This window comes from Scardinius erythrophthalmus, assembly GCF_964197995.2.
Source record: "Scardinius erythrophthalmus genome assembly, chromosome: 9".
NCBI lineage: Eukaryota > Metazoa > Chordata > Actinopteri > Cypriniformes > Leuciscidae > Scardinius > Scardinius erythrophthalmus.
This window is the reverse complement of record NC_138229.1, coordinates 23,534,901-23,551,092: the sequence shown is the minus strand read 5'-3', so window position 1 is coordinate 23,551,092 and position 16,192 is coordinate 23,534,901. Positions and strand designations below refer to the sequence as shown.

The following is a 16,192-nucleotide window of genomic DNA, read 5'->3' as shown; positions in this document are numbered from 1 at the left end:
AAGAACGATATTACTTAGAAAAACTTCATTGGTACAATGATTTGTTTCACGACCTCTAGTGGCCATCGAGAGTTACTGTTTTATAATTAGGCCACCATTTTGACAAGTCCTTTATGACCTTCCTGCTAAAATCACCAGCAAATTGATATCTGAACAACCCCCAAAAAAGTAAACCCCAAAAACTGTTTAATACAAAATGTTAATACAAGATTATAGACAATAATGGTTTAATAGAAAGTTTTCAAGTGAAACTGGAATGTGGGCAACTGCCGTTTTCATGGCCAAATATGGAAAGTAAAGCTCAACTGTTTGTTTGCTTTTGTGTAACAGATATAAACCCACATTTCAGATATTATTTCATTGTAACATTTGAATAAGAAATTATTTATGATATAGAAATTTGCTTTAACCACAGGAATAAGATACAAGTTTCAGCCATAGATCCCAAAAGAAGGTAACAACTTGGCATGCATCAATGTCAGAGCACAACAGCATATTTCAATGTATCCAAATGTCCACCAAGGAAATTTTACATTACACTCATACCAGAACAATGTCTGACAGTAAATACATGACAGTATTCACTCAGGTACAAATAGAAATAAGCAAAATGAGCATTAACATCAGAGAAAAACTTAATCTCCTTCATTAGATGACATAGGGAATGAATCACGGGTCACAGTATAATGTTTTGCATCCGTTAGGGGGCCATTCGACTGAACAGCAAATATATTTCAAGACTTCATGCAGGGAAAAGAGAAAAACCTCCTGAATAGGAACAGCAATCTCTCTGGCAATACTTACAAACAGTATAAAATGATTTCTCCAAAAACATGGTGCAACAAATGCCACTGTGACACTCAAATTCAACAGCTGCTTGTATTTTCACAGTGTTGTTTAGCTAGACAGGATAAAGTGTTCTGGAGCTACACTACTACTAAAGCTGCTCTTCAGTAGAATTTGGCTCTTGTAACAGAAGAAAAACATACTTTTATCTTAATTACTGATGGTTGTTCTTCATTTTTGGTTACTGGAACAGGAAAAGAAAATGAATATTAGCAACAGTATTTGAATAATAAAAAAAAAACGTTAACACTGCTTAAAAAAATTGGGGGAAAACCCTCATACAAGATTGAAAGAAACTAAGAAAATGGCAAGCAAGATGGGCTAAGGATCAGTCTCTCCACATTTAGCAACACTTCCTCTTCTCGTTCTGTGTCTGAATGGGTCAAGCTCGAATCACAAGTCGGCATCTATAAGAAATACAAACAAAAACAATCTCCCTAATTGCATATTTTATACCAAAAATAAATCGCCAATTTTCTCTAAGACATAAGTGACTCAATATTAAATTATATTTCAAGTTATGCAACATACATAGATTTGCATAAAAATACATTTACAAAGTAAAAGTCTAAAAGGCAATAATATCAAATATAACATCAAATGTTGAACAGCAGCTCAGATTTTTTGGCATGGCTTACTTGCTTGCTTTAATGTCTGTGTTTGTAATGTGCTCTTACCGTGTTTCTCACAGGTGTGGGCCGTCTCATTCATCTCCCTGCTTCTGCATCTGCGCCTGCATCTTAGCGATCATCTCCTGCATCCGCCTCAGCTGAGAGAGACACACAAACACAATCACACACTGAGCTTCACACTCAAGCAGTTGTTTAACAAGTTCAGCTTGTTTGGTTTGAGAGACTGTACCTCAGCCTCCTTCTCCTGCAAGATTATATCCTTGTCCATTTCCTCTGGCTGCTCCGGACCCTTCCTGCAAAACACAAAGCAGGTGTGAGGAGACGCACACACAGCTGTACTGAGCAGTGAAGTTTAATAAATTATCATTTATGACACAGATCTCAAAATTACTTTATTCTGTTGGCAAAACTAAATTTCTAGGGCTGTCAAATGTTACAAAATTATAATTGAAATAAATGCCATGTAGCTTAAATCAATTATTCAGAATATCGTTAAATATAAAATCAATTTAGATAATTATACTTTATCATAAGATATTAAATTATTGTAGCAGGCATATAATTATACACATAATATATATAAATATAATAATATACACGTTATATAAACACAAACTTTCATGTTAGAATCGATTAATTGTGTGAAAAAAAGATATAAGATATATATATATATATATATATAAAATTCTTTTATTTTTTTCACATATGTGCTGGGCAACGATTAATCGCATCCAAAATAAAAGTTTGTGTTTACATAATATATGTGTAACACACATATACAGTGAGGAAAATAAGTATTTGAACACCCTGCTATTTTGCAAGTTCTCCCACTTGGAAATCATGGAGGGGTCTGAAATTGTCATCGTAGGTGCATGTCCACTGTGAGAGACATAATCTAAAAATCCAGAAATCACAATGTATGTTTTTTTTACTATTTATTTGTATGATACAGCTGCAAACAAGTATTTGAACACCTGAGAAAATCAATGTTAATATTTGGTACAGTAGCCTTTGTTTGCAATTACAGAGGTCAAACGTTTCCTGTAGTTTTTCACAAGGTTTGCACACACTGCAGGAGGGATTTTGGCCCACTCCTCCACACAGATCTTCTCTAGATCAGTCAGGTTTCTGGGCTGTCACTGAGAAACACGGAGTTTGAGCTTCCTCCAAAGATTCTCTATTGGGTTTAGGTCTGGAGACTGGCTAGGCCACGCCAGAACCTTGATATGCTTCTTACAGAGCCACTCCATGGTTATCCTGGCTGTGTGCTTCGGGTCATTGTCATGTTGGAAGACCCAGCCTCGACCCATCTTCAATGCTCTAACTGAGGGAAGGAGGTTGTTCCCCAAAATCTCGCAATACATGGCCCCGGTCATCCTCTCCTTAATACAGTGCAGTCGCCCTGTCCCATGTGCAGAAAAACACCCCCAAAGAATGATGCTACCACCCCCATGCTTCACAGTAGGGATGGTTTTCTTGGGATGGTACTCATCATTCTTCTTCCTCCAAACACGTTTAGTGGAATTATGACCAAAAAGTTCTATTTTGGTCTCATCCGACCACATGACTTTCTCCCATGACTCCTCTGGATCATCCAAATGGTCATTGGCAAACTTAAGACGGGCCTTGACATGTGCTGGTTTAAGCAGGGGAACCTTCCGTGCCATGCGTGATTTCAAACCATGACGTCTTAGTGTATTACCAACAGTAACCTTGGAAACGGTGGTCCCAGCTCTTTTCAGGTCATTGACCAGCTCCTCCCGTGTAGTTCTGGGCTAATTTCTCACCTTTCTTAGGATCATTGAGACCCCACGAGGTGAGATCTTGCATGGAGCCCCAGTCCGAGGGAGATTGACAGTCATGTTTAGCTTCTTCCATTTTCTAATGATCCAACAGTGGACCTTTTTTCACCAAGCTGCTTGGCCATTTCCCCGTAGCCCTTTCCAGCCTTGTGGAGGTGTACAATTTTGTCTCTAGTGTCTTTGGACAGCTCTTTGGTCTTGGCCATGTTAGTAGTTGGATTCTTACTGATTGTATGGGGTGGACAGTTGTCTTTATGCAGCTAACGACCTCAAACAGGTGCATCTAATTTAGGATAATAAATGGAGTGGAGGTGGACATTTTAAAGGCAAACTAACAGGTCTTTGAGGGTCAGAATTCTAGCTGATAGACAGGTGTTCAAATACTTATTTGCAGCTGTATCATACAAATAAATAGTTAAAAAAATCATATATTGTGATTTCTGGATTTTTTTTTTTTAGATTATGTCTCTCACAGTGGACATGCACCTACGATGACAATTTCAGACCCCTCCATGATTTCCAAGTGGGAGAACTTGCAAAATAGCAGGGTGTTCAAATACTTATTTTCCTCACTGTACACACATATACATACACATACATACATACACATACATACATACACATACATACACATACATACATATACATACATATACATACATACATACATACACATACATACACATACATACATACATATCTTATAGTGATAATAAAATAAAATAACATTTTATATGCCTGACAAAAATGTAATACATCTTTTATCTCACAAAAAAAGCGTTCTGATGATAGAAAAATAAGGGGCAGTAATTGTTTATTTTTGCTAATTTTGTAAAAACAATTTATATTTATATATATATATATATATATATATATATAAATTTGAATTGACAGCCATTGAAATTACACAGCAGATTTACATTGTGATTGAACAAAAACGGTGAATTAGTAACCCACTGGCAGAGTGTTTTGCGATGCAGAGTTTAGGTAAGAAGGAAAAGACAAACCCAAGTTAGTAGTGCAAGCGTGTAACAAGCTGAGCAGAAAGTTACTTTGTGAGTATTTGTGTGAGCGAGAGTGAGACAGTGTTTTAGCAGTGCTAGCGTCAGGCTGAAGGACAGGTGGAGCTGTGACTGAGCTCCCAGCAGTACCTCCCCCTCCTATCCTCTGATGAACACAGATCCCACAGCTGCAGATCCATGAGACTAAGTCAACACAGCACACATTACAACTCAAGATTTCATCTCTCTAGAGGCCATGGAAGACAGTTTATTCAGCTTAAACCAAAGCTGCTCTTCTCCTTTTATTTTTGCTATCTGCTGACTGCTTATGTGTCTTTAGCAAAAATGAGAAGTGACTATGTAAAGTTGTGCTATTTCAATACATCTGCTTAGTCCTGCCAGTGTTGTGATTTTCAAATAATCTGACTAAACTCACAAAGCTCTGCTTTTTTATGGAGGTTGAGGGAGGAGGTGGGGAAAGACAGGCAGAGCAGTACGTACGCAGGCGACAGAGGCAGAATGTAACCATGGGAGGACAACCTGCCGCCTCGTTTGAGGCGCTCCGAGCGGAAGTTCTCATAGTGAAGGTCCTGAGTGACTTCCTGCAGGTCCTGCATGTGGGTGCTGCACAGATGCCAATAACCAGCATTAGACAATAATGACAGTGACTGAGGATAAAGTACATGATCTTAGATTGAATATGAGGCTGAGAGGGACAGAAGTACAGTCCATTTAATGTTTAAAGGTACAACTCTTTTTTTCTTTAGCATTAAGTTTTGTTGACTCCAGAGTGATTGACTCCAAGCTTCCTCACAGCCTCATTTTCATTTGTGTAAAATCAAGAATTTTAGAACATTAAACAGAAGATAACTTAAAAGTTATTCACATTAGCATGGTGCGAAGTTTAAGGAAGTCATTGTGTTCTGGGTTTTCCACCTCCACCACTCCCCATGGATACAAACGCCCTCTCACTTTCTTCCCTTTAGCCTCAATCTGCTGGTTGGATCCCACCACGGCAAACGGTATACTGGCCTACAACAGAAAGACCACAGGAAACTTATGACAGAATGCGGCCTTGCTTGGATGCTTAGTTTAATTTCCTACTCTTCAGGAGAAGAGTAAAAAAAGATGATAAAAAAATCATTTTCTCACCCTCATGTTGGTCTAAATTTGCTTGACTTGTGTTCTTCTAGTAATTCTTTTTCAACATTTAGTCTGTTCTTCACATAAATCTACAATACGACTTTGAATATAGTAAACAAATCATATGGCCCACTTTTATGATATGCTATCATTCATTGTTTTGGGGCAGCAAGTTATTTATTTATTTATTTAAGTCTTATGCTCACAAAGGCTACATTTATTACAACAATACAATTTAAACAGTAATATTGTGAAATATTATTACAATTTAAAATTAATTTTCTATTTTAATATAGTTTAAAATGTGATTGTAAAGCTGAATTTTCCTTCATTTTCCGCCACACGATCCTTCAGAAATCATTCTAATATACTGATTTGCTGCTCAAGAAACATTTATGATTATCAATGTTGAAAACAGTTGTGCTGCTTAATATTTTTGTGAAATCTGTTATATTTTTTTTTTATTTGATGAGTAGAAAGTTCAGAAGAACAGCATTTTTTTGTAATATAAACCTTTTTTGAACACTGTTGTCTTTACAGTCACTTTTGATTGATTTAATGAGTATTAATTTCCTTTAAAAAAATCTTGACCCCAAACTTTTGAATGGTAGTGTATTCATGGTGCTTTTGTGTTTTTTGAAGTTTGAAACCAGTTTTAAAAAAAAAGTTTATGCTTTTGTGTTCTATATGAAAAATACTCAAGTTTGTCATCATATTCTCACCTTAATTTTGTTCTAATTTTAAAGTTTGTCTGAACAGTCTCTTTAAATTAAATGAGAAAAATAAGACCCACATACCTTGAGAATCCTGGTCTGCTCTTTGAAATCTTCATCCTCGTCGGACTCAGCATCAGGGAGGTGATAGATCTTAATGCCGTGCTCATCAATTTCATCCAGAATCTAGAGCACGTAAAGAGATGCATATAGCCAACAAGACTTGTGATCAATCCATGTTTGAAAAGAAATCTGAATGCTTACTCTGCGCTTGAGTCTCTCTCTCTCCCTCAGCGTCAGTGTATCTGCTTTAGCAATAACAGGAACAACATTCACTTTGTTGTGAATGGCCTTCATGAATTGGACATCTAGAGGCTTCAGTCTACAAAATTGGAACATGAGACAAGGAAATCAGCCATTTAAACCCAGACAAGAACTATGCGAACACTTAAACCTACAACAGTGGAAGCTGTGATAAAAAGTGTCTCAGCCGAGTTAAATATAAGATCTCACCCGTGACCCAGAGGGGAAATGAAGTAAAAGCAGCAGTGCACACGGTTGTCCACAATGTGCCTGCGGTTGAGTCCGCTCTCGTCATGTAGGTAGCGTTCAAACTGGTCATCGATGTATGCGATGATGGTGTTAAAACTTCCCAGGAAAAGACAGAGCATCTCTTTAAACACTTACAGAGACAGTGATTTATAAGCAACAGAAACATTTAAGGAGTTTGTCAAATATAGATTTAAAAAGCTCCATCCAAATAACAAATTAAAAAAGTGCAGAACAAACTGTATGAATGATCAGGGATCTTCAACTTTAACCACTTCAGATCCTTCTGAAGGATATACAGAGCAGCGAGGGCCACATGCAGCCAGCAACAGCACATGGTTTGACCATTTTCCCCACATTTTACTCTTATTATTTTTTCTCTTGTTTAGAAATGATAGCATCTATCCTGCTTTCTCCTTATTACCACGTCGTGATTGGGTGGGCCATTTCTCATCACCCAATAGGAATCAGTACATTTCATTCTAGGTCATTTTTGCAGCTTGTTGTTCATAAATGCCCTTTACCGGGGGGAAGTTTTGAGTTCTGAATTCTACATTGTCTTCATCACTCATCTCAAAAGTTCAAGGCAAATTTGATTCCTCATGATATAACCCCTTAAAAGAGTCTCAACCTGAAAAGTACAACAGTCAGGATCCAAAAGTAAACCATCCTATTCAAAATCCCCAAGAAAAACTACTTAAATATTCTATGAACAATCAACAGTAAATAAATAGTTTTTTTTTATATTTTTCATTGTCATTGCAATGCATCAAGAGATTATAGTTCTTTCCCGATGCTGTTTATCAATTCAAAAAAACACAAAGAATGGACTTGCTAACTATATAAACAGTAAAATTAACGAACCAACTATGATTTAAACAACAGTTCAAATAAAAGTTTTACAAGTCAAGTCAAGTCAAGTATATTTGTATAGCGCTTTTCACAATACAAATTGTATCTAAGCAGCTTCACAGTATTAAATCAAAATAGCACAACAAGGTTTGTTTCTAGTGGAAAAAAACGTCCACGTTTGATAAGGCTGATCAATAGTATTATTGATTGATTAAATTAAATTAAATATCCCCACAAGTGTGTATAAAGACTTTTTTTAAATCCCACTGGGGAAAAATGAATGGGAAAAATACTTCTGGAAACAAGGCCTCTGAAAAAGTGCGTTGGGCACTGTTGCACTCTATAACATCTATGTGAAAACAACGAGACATGAAAAATGCACCAGGCCTTCAAGAAAAAAAGGCTAAAGCGATTTTAACATGCATTGTAGAGATATATTCTATGACTCTGGTCTGGTACAAAACCAGGGCATTAAAATGTCAATTTTCACTTGAATAATAGTTATGTGAGGGCATACATTTCCTTTTTCAGACATGAGCACTTGAATATCCTCTCTTTGCTGTTTTTGTGCTCAAGTGGGTCAGGGAGCAGTCAGGAAGAGGTCACACATGTTTCCTGTCTCACCACTTCCACACTAGCAGAACAGCATTCCCAGAGCTCGAAAAAAAAGAAGGAAAAAAAAAAACACACCTCTTCCTCCATTCCTCTCTCTAGTCTTTGTGTCTCCTACCAAAGACCGTCTCCAATTTACACTATCAAGCGTCTCTTGTCAACTAAAGTTCTCTCAAAGAGAAAGTTCACCCAAAATAAATCTCTAATCTATTCAACCTCACACCATTCCAGATGTTTAAAACACAAAAGAGGATTTAAATAAAACAATCCAACAATCCATCTCTGTGAATACACTACTGTTCAAAAGAAAAGTAATTTATAATTTTATTCAGCAAGGATGCATTAACTAAAAGTGACAGTAAGGACATTTATAATGTTACAAAAGATTTCTATTTAAAGCTCCAGTATGCGACTTTGGTATTTGACCACAAGAGGGCGCAGTTTCCAACAATAACAAAGGCGAAGCTTGATGACGCTATGAAGGAGGTGACGATGGGAGATGTCGTTTTTAAAGGTGAACTAAGTAACTTTTTTACCTTAACTGAACAGCTTCGGAGTCATTGGAATGGTTACATTACTTATTTCGGGTTGAATGGTGGTCTTTTCGCACCCCCCTGGTGCCCGTGAGCGGAAAATACGCACTTGCAACTTTGAGCCGGCGGGCCGCCGGCCGCCGCGTCAGGAAGTCTCGCGTGATATCAGGTCTCGCGATGTAAACAATTGCTTTACGGCCAAAAGAAATCTGCTAAAATGCTGTCATTATTGCGCTCCCTCACGCTGTCCGAACCCGAATGAAGAAGACGTTTTAAAGAATGTCCCATCTGCTTTGATGTCGTTGATCTATAGCCTCCGGTGTCCGAGAATCGCCTACGAGTTTTTACAACAGTGTTTTCAAATATCTATTCCGAAGCTGTGGGGGGAGCTCTAGAGAGAAACCTGCGAGCAAAAAGCGAGAATACAGCGAAGAAATCCCGAAGTTACTGAGCCCTGCTTTAATGCGTTTTCACCATCTAGCGATATATCTACATGGAATTAATGAATCATGATCACGGATGAGGTAATTTATTCGTTTTTGTATTACCTGTATGTCTGATCGTATTATTTTATGTCATCATAATTAATGAACAGCAAGGAACGTGAAATGTTATGCTATATTATCCAGTTACAACATACAGCTATTTGTCAAATGATTTGTTTGGTTAATGTTGTGCAGTTTTACGTTTTTATGGTTAATGCCGTGTTGTTTAACGTGTTCAAACCAATATCTAAAAGTAAATTTGAACGAACATTTGCAAGTAATGACTAAATATATTTTTTTAACATCATATCCGATTGTATTTAATTGTACTGCCATAATCTCGGTCACCACACGTGATAAAAAGCCTTACCAAAGTACAAAGAGCAATATAACTTTATTTATAAGTGCTATTATTGACAGTTGCATGTCTTACCTGTCTCAATACACTCGCGAGAGAGTCTCTGTCAAGTCCAAGATTGACGCGCAGCTCTCTCCATCTCGAAAACGCCTGGCCAATATTTATCCGGGTTTTATTCCTCAGTTTGTCACACAGTCTGCGTGTATCAGAATATGGACGCTTTCGTTTTGTTGGCACTTCAATACTTGCCAAAGAGTTCGTGATCCATAACAGCTATAACCATACAGTCTATGGCTATAACGCTTTAACCACCACTTCCGCATTTGACCATGCGATATTCCGGTGTGGTGGGTCATATTTTTTATTTTATTCTTTTTTTTATTCTTTGTCAGACGTCTTTATTGTTTATTGTGATAAGAAAAAAAACCTCAATGAAGTTGTTGTAAAAAAAAAAAAAAAATCTGGTGTGGTGGAATATCCTATCACATGGTCCACACCGGAAAAAAAGGATAGAGCGGACATTGCGTCACTAAGGCGCGACATTTCTTTTCCGGGACGGCCAGTTATTTAAAATCGGAATTTCTCTGAAATAAAAAATATTTGGATACTTTTGAGATATTGTAAGTACACAACTGGAGGAAATATATCACACTGTGCAAGTTATTTTTGGAAATTTTATTACAAAATTCCTACATATTGGAGCTTTAAAATAAATGCTGTTCTTTTAAACTAACAATTTTTATTTTTTCCCGAAAAAAGTATCAAGTTTTCACAAAAATATTAAGCAGCACAACCATTTTCAACATTGATAATAATAATAATAATAATAATAATAATAAATGTTTCCTGAGCACCAAATCAGCATATTAGAATGATTTCTGAAGGATCATGTGACACTGAAGACTGGAGTAATGATGCTGAAAATTCAGCTTTACCATCACAGGAATATTTTTATGTTGTAATAATATTTTGCAATATTACTGTTTTACTGTATTTTAATCAAATAATTGCATCCTTGGTGAGCATCAGAGACTTAAAAAAAAAAAAAAAATCTTACCGACCCCAAACTTTTGAATGTTAGCGTACATATAAATGCCAGTGAATGGACACCAAAGGTCCAAAAAGCACACACAGCCATCGTGACTAATCATTACGAGCTCAGTGAATATATCACAGTCTTCTGAAACACAACACTAGGTGCGTGTAAGAAAAATATCAACCTTTTTCTTGCATTACATGGACTTTTTCATTTTTGGGTGAATTGTCCCTTTTCAAAAAAAGAGCATTAAATGGGGAATCAAGCCAAAACCACACAACATACACAAAATGTATGATGACTGTATTTGAGCTGAGCGTATTTTTAATGACCATCAAAGCAATTCTCACCAGTCCTGGCTGTTGATGGCGTCACCGTATCCAGGCGTGTCGACCACAGTGAGACGCAGCTTCACTCCGCGCTCCTCGATCTCCACCGTTGAGGCCTCGATCTGCACCGTGCGCTCAATTTTCTCTGTACAACAAGAGCACATGTAAAAGATACATCAGGAAAGGCTCAAAAAACAAGGCTGAGGTCCAACCTTCTGTGCAAAACTGCCTCATAAATATCAGGCCACTATTTTTAGCCTTCCCCATTATAATGTTTAAAAACCTGAACAATATTCTATAACATCTGCTGTAATTTCGTCAGTGTTGAAACTCTCACCTGCAGCACCAGGAATGACCCTCTCAGGGTAGAGATCAGTGAGGAACAAGCTGTTGATAAGCGTGGACTTCCCCAAACCCGACTCACCTGAAAACAGAAGAAGTATTAATGAAGAAACATTAACTCATCATATCAACTACAAAAACACTTTGACAGGCAGATTGTGTTTCTCTACGCAACTAACAAACAGCAGAACGTCAAAGTGTTATATGCAATCATCAGGGGCCTCATTTATAACCGTTGCGTACGCACAAAACAGGCGTGCGCCACTTCCAACCGCATAAATTGTGATTTATAAAAACAAACTTGATGGAAAAATTTGCGCACCTGCACGCAAATTCTGACCCATGCTTACGAACATTTGAGACGGAGCAGTTTGGCGACACCGATGGTGAGCTGAGGGACTGACGGCAGATGAAGAAAAAACACTTAAAATCTTCTTTATCCTAATCATAAATACAGTGCATGTTCACAATAACATTTTAAATAAATAAAAGAATGATTTTAACTATGTTTTACCTCTGATATACACATTTAGATTAAATATGCCATTCTCATTAATGGAGTTAAGCACTTAAATTACATGAAATCATTACCGAGAAGTTACAACATTTTTTGTATTCAAATAAATAGAAATATTTGTAGTGGATGCAATGGTTTTGAACACTTCTCTTGTGCATTCTGTTTTTTAATTTTTTTAACTACAACGAGGATTGCTATGGTTATTTCAGGGTAGGTGACTCATGTGCGCACAATCTTCCGCTGACTGGGATTTATAAAGGGAATTTTGCGCAGGTTCTAACGCATGCATGGTTTAATAAGTCTGAATATTTTTGTGTGTACGTACGCCATTTTTGGCTTTCGGGCGCACGTACACTTTTATTAAGGATCCTACACACAGTTTTATAAGTAAGACCCCAGATCCTCGAGTCAGTGTTTTTGTTCTCTACGTCTCAGTCAAGCTGTCTTCCATCATTTGCTGAAGCTGTGCAGCAGTGAAAGGGCTCGCGGCTGAGGTTCTGCATTCCTCTGTGATTTATTTTAAGACGATGGGATGACTGTACAATGGGCTCTGCTGAGCGGACTCCCGGCCACCCTCCCCCCACAGCAGATCTCATGTGTGTGTCAACACTCACAGGGCTGATGGGAGAGTCCGATCGCCTTAAAAAAAACTACGATTCATCAGCGCTGTGCTGCTGCCAAAGACTTTTGTTCCCACAGTCACTTTCACTACACAATAACAATTACACTAAAATATAACATTTTCCTTCCAAACATGGAAGCTGCTCTCACTGATGTTTCTAAAATGAGACATTTCTCCATATGTTCACATACAGAGTTGTATTAATGCGGTCTTCACGTGTTATCGTAAAAATTTTCTTACTTCCCACTTCTGTAGTCGTGATTATGAGCTTGTCACGTTCAAGTGCTTTGTTGTCAGATAGAACAGGAATCATGGAGGTCACCAGGTTTATTGTTGCTTATTTATTGGGGAAATCTTATTAAAGCCAAAATTATATTTAGCGCCTCCGTTTGCTTACAACCATATTAATATTTACCACACTATTTAGATAGTCAGCTTGCTCACAATTCTTGAACTTCGGTCAAATACAGGCTATTTTTGCTGTGTATTCAAGGCTCAATGCTAAGGATTTTTTTCACTGACCCATTTTACTTACTCAGCCAAAATTTCACTGGCCCCACCAAAAATATAAATAAATAAATAATAAATGTTATTATTGTTTTAACCCATGTATTATTGTATTCTAATAAATAAGCCTCCAACATTTTTGACACCAGTGAAATTTCACAACTCTTGCTTTTAATTTCAATACCACAGCAAAAACTACTATAAAGTTCAAACATCAGTGCAGAATGCAGACAAGTGAAGAGTCAGTAAGAAAATAAGAAGAAGAAAAAAATACAAGCAACAGCACAAAAAAACAATACAACGCAACAAAGATACACATTTAATAAACAGTGCTTTAAGTTTTTCAGGTAGGTCTAACAGCAGTTAATAAAACTAGTAAAATAAATAGTATTGCTTAGTCTTCACTGTAAAAATTAAATATAGGTTAATCCTTGTTAATACTACAAAAGATGTTCAGTCAAGATCAGTGAGTGATTTTCTTTGTCTTTTGTTGGTTGATTATGACACAAACAGCATTTAGGTATATTAGGCTGCTGTCACAGAGACTGAGACTCGCCAAGACGGGCTTTTTGACACTTTATGTATATTTGTCCATGCAAGCGCAAGAAGACGTGGATAAGAACTCCATTCACTTAAAAAAAAAAAAAAAAAACACACACACACAAATGTTTGACTTTCTTTTACGATTCAGCACTGGCCCAATCGGGCAAGTGGCAATTGTCAAGCATCTTTTACGCTGACCCCGGGCCATCAGGCAGCCCTTATTGTCGAGCCCTGGTATACAATATGCTTCAAATTGTTATTCAAGTAAATATGCACTACTTTAATAAAAAGACAAGCCACTGCAGCTTTTGTGGGAAAAAAACTAATAAAGCATACCAGTCACAGCAGCAATCGTTCTCCCCTCTGCCATGTTTAAAGTTTATGGCCTGCCCAACTCAGAAATCCAGGTATCAAAATTATCTCAGAATTTTCCAGTATTAAATACGAGTTGAGAGGTTGTTCATGTCCAATTTCCGAAGAGAAATCTCGTATTTACGATAATTCTGATAGCATGTGAAAGCAGCATAAGCTGTAGGTTTTACATTATTATTGCCAGAAAAAAAAAAGAAAAAAGAAATGGATAAAAATGCTGTATAGCTTACAGAGTCTTCAAAATACAAATAGTATGAGCAAAAGGTATAGACTAATTATTTTAGAGAGATTCATATTTTTTACACAGTAGAAGATCAGGGGAAAAAAAATCTACCTAATTCACAACAAGTGACTTTGTTCTTAACATGAGTCACTGTATTATGGTTGACATAAACAAAAATTATTCGAAATATTTAGCATAGAGAAATTATGTAGATTATGTAATTACATTTGTATTTTCATTTTATGAAACCAAAAGTTGTTCAAAAGTCTCATTGGTGTATAATATTGGTAATATTTCCAAGTTTATCAGACAAATTCAAAACATCACATCAGTGCTACTTACCCACCACCATGAGAGTGAACTCAAAGCCCTTTTTCACCGATTTCCGGTGTACCTGGTTTGGCAAATTCGCGAACCCCACATACCCAGGAGTCTCTGGGTTTGTAAACTGTCCCTGCTGATCACAAGAGAACAGAACAATCGATGAAGACGCTCATTTAAAAAGTCTTACTACACGGCTCACTTAAATACTCGATTCTCTCAAAACCATTTCTTTGCACATCAACTCCACATAAAACCCAAACCCTGTGCAACATCCACCCGTCAGCTCTCATTTCCTTACCTTCAGTTTTTCAGCTTGAGACATTCTGAGCTTGGTCCAAACCTGCAAAAATAATATCTTTAGAAACCAGGCTTATTTACAATATGAATGTAACCACATTATATGAGAGAACAAATTTAAGTGTTAAAAAAAATGGACCATCTTTATGTCGCAGAACGAGCTGAACCTACATGTACGAGAAAGCCGTTGATAAAGTGAAAAGTTTCACAGCTCTACAGGAACAGGAAGTCAGTTCCTGTCTGCGAGCATCAGTCTCACCACAAACCTGCACCAGCCATTTTAAGAGCACTAAAAGCAAGGACTTGTTTACTCCTTTTAATTCAAATAAAGAAAGTATATTGTATTTTGTTGAATGCAGTGAAAGAAAGAAAAAACTCTTTGAAATGGGGTCTTTGAAAAGGTTATGGGCCTTTGAGTTTGAATATTATTGTGGTGGACATTGGAGGCTCTTGGAGTCAAAAAGGCTGAGCATCACTGATTTAGACGTACATATCCTTGTAGAAGTGAAACAATAGTTTGAGACATGTTTGGGACTCAAACATGATGGAGTGCTCCAGGCATGATGATAAGAACTCGAGGGCACACAGAGACCATATAAATCAATATAAATCAAACGTGCAGAGTAAAGTTAGACATTGATGATACGATTTAGAGATAAAACGACTGTTTGTTCTGTACTCTGAAGTGTAGTCTACTCTTTTTATAATAATCCACAGAAGTACATTATAAAAACATGAAATGGTTAGGACTGATATGATGCAATCAATGGCAGTACAGTTATTCGTACAGTACAGCTCTTTTTAAAGTAACGTTTCAGGTTTAAAGTAGCTTTACAAGTACCAACAAACAAACAGAAAACGACTGGCAAGGAAAAACATAACGTTTGAATCTGTAATGCATAACAAAGTGCGTTTTGTTGTCGTGGGATGATGCAGGATTGTGGTGGTTTGATCTCTTTCTCGCGCACTAGTGACGATGACACACCTCTGATAACGAAGCTCATTCACAGAGGTTAAGAGTGAGTGACACGCTAATCTTCGGAGAAGCAAAAGTCACGCATCGGAAAAAACCGGACCTGTGATCTGAGACACAGAAATAAAGTGAATAAAATAATTAGATATACCTTTCAGACGCGGAAAATCTTGAATTTGGTACTGCAGGGGGTTGAGGAGTCGAACAGCCCAAATTCCTGAGATTCCGGAACTCTCTCTGACGCCGCCAGCGAAAGCAAAAATGTGAAGTAAGAAACTTTAAAGTCGCATTGCTACAAAATAAAAGTCCCATCACAGATGAATGTAAATGTTGTTTACAGTCTCAGAATTTATGCACAAACCCGTCCCATTTAAATTGTTATTAAAATCGGGCTATTAGCCTACAGTTTCTGTGCATTTGATTTCTTCCTCTTCCAGATTTCATTATATGGAGGATTTTTAATAAAAGAAAAAAGATTTTAGCTCTAAATTTTGTTTTAATTATAAAAAGTTTTTCAACAACTGTTTCTTCAACAGAACATTTATTTCAGTAAATTCTCTGGATTTCATATTGTAAATTTT

The 16,192-nt window shown here is 37.0% G+C and overlaps 1 protein-coding gene across 4 annotated transcripts; it reads right to left on the bottom strand.

The window, feature by feature from the left end:
• Positions 1-210: 210 nt before the first annotated feature.
• On the bottom strand, positions 211-15,920 carry septin2 (septin 2). Of its 4 annotated transcripts, none has more exons than XM_081375268.1 (13): positions 15,763-15,920; positions 14,640-14,681; positions 14,360-14,474; positions 11,229-11,315; positions 10,913-11,036; positions 6,651-6,785; positions 6,402-6,519; positions 6,222-6,323; positions 5,168-5,313; positions 4,783-4,905; positions 1,708-1,771; positions 1,524-1,615; positions 211-1,253 (listed from the first exon to the last, which is right to left on the bottom strand). In XM_081375268.1, the coding sequence occupies exons 2-12, from the start codon at positions 14,661-14,663 to the stop codon at positions 1,550-1,552; spliced, it is 1,104 nt and encodes a 367-aa protein (XP_081231394.1). In that variant the 5' UTR covers positions 14,664-14,681; positions 15,763-15,920; the 3' UTR covers positions 211-1,253; positions 1,524-1,549. The 4 variants fall into 4 exon arrangements, with proteins under 4 accessions (XP_081231394.1, XP_081231396.1, XP_081231397.1 ...); XM_081375270.1 differs by having other exon boundaries at positions 4,822-4,905; XM_081375271.1 differs by lacking the exon at positions 15,763-15,920 and adding an exon at positions 14,810-15,613 and having other exon boundaries at positions 4,822-4,905.
• Between the last annotated feature and the right edge of the window lie 272 nt (positions 15,921-16,192).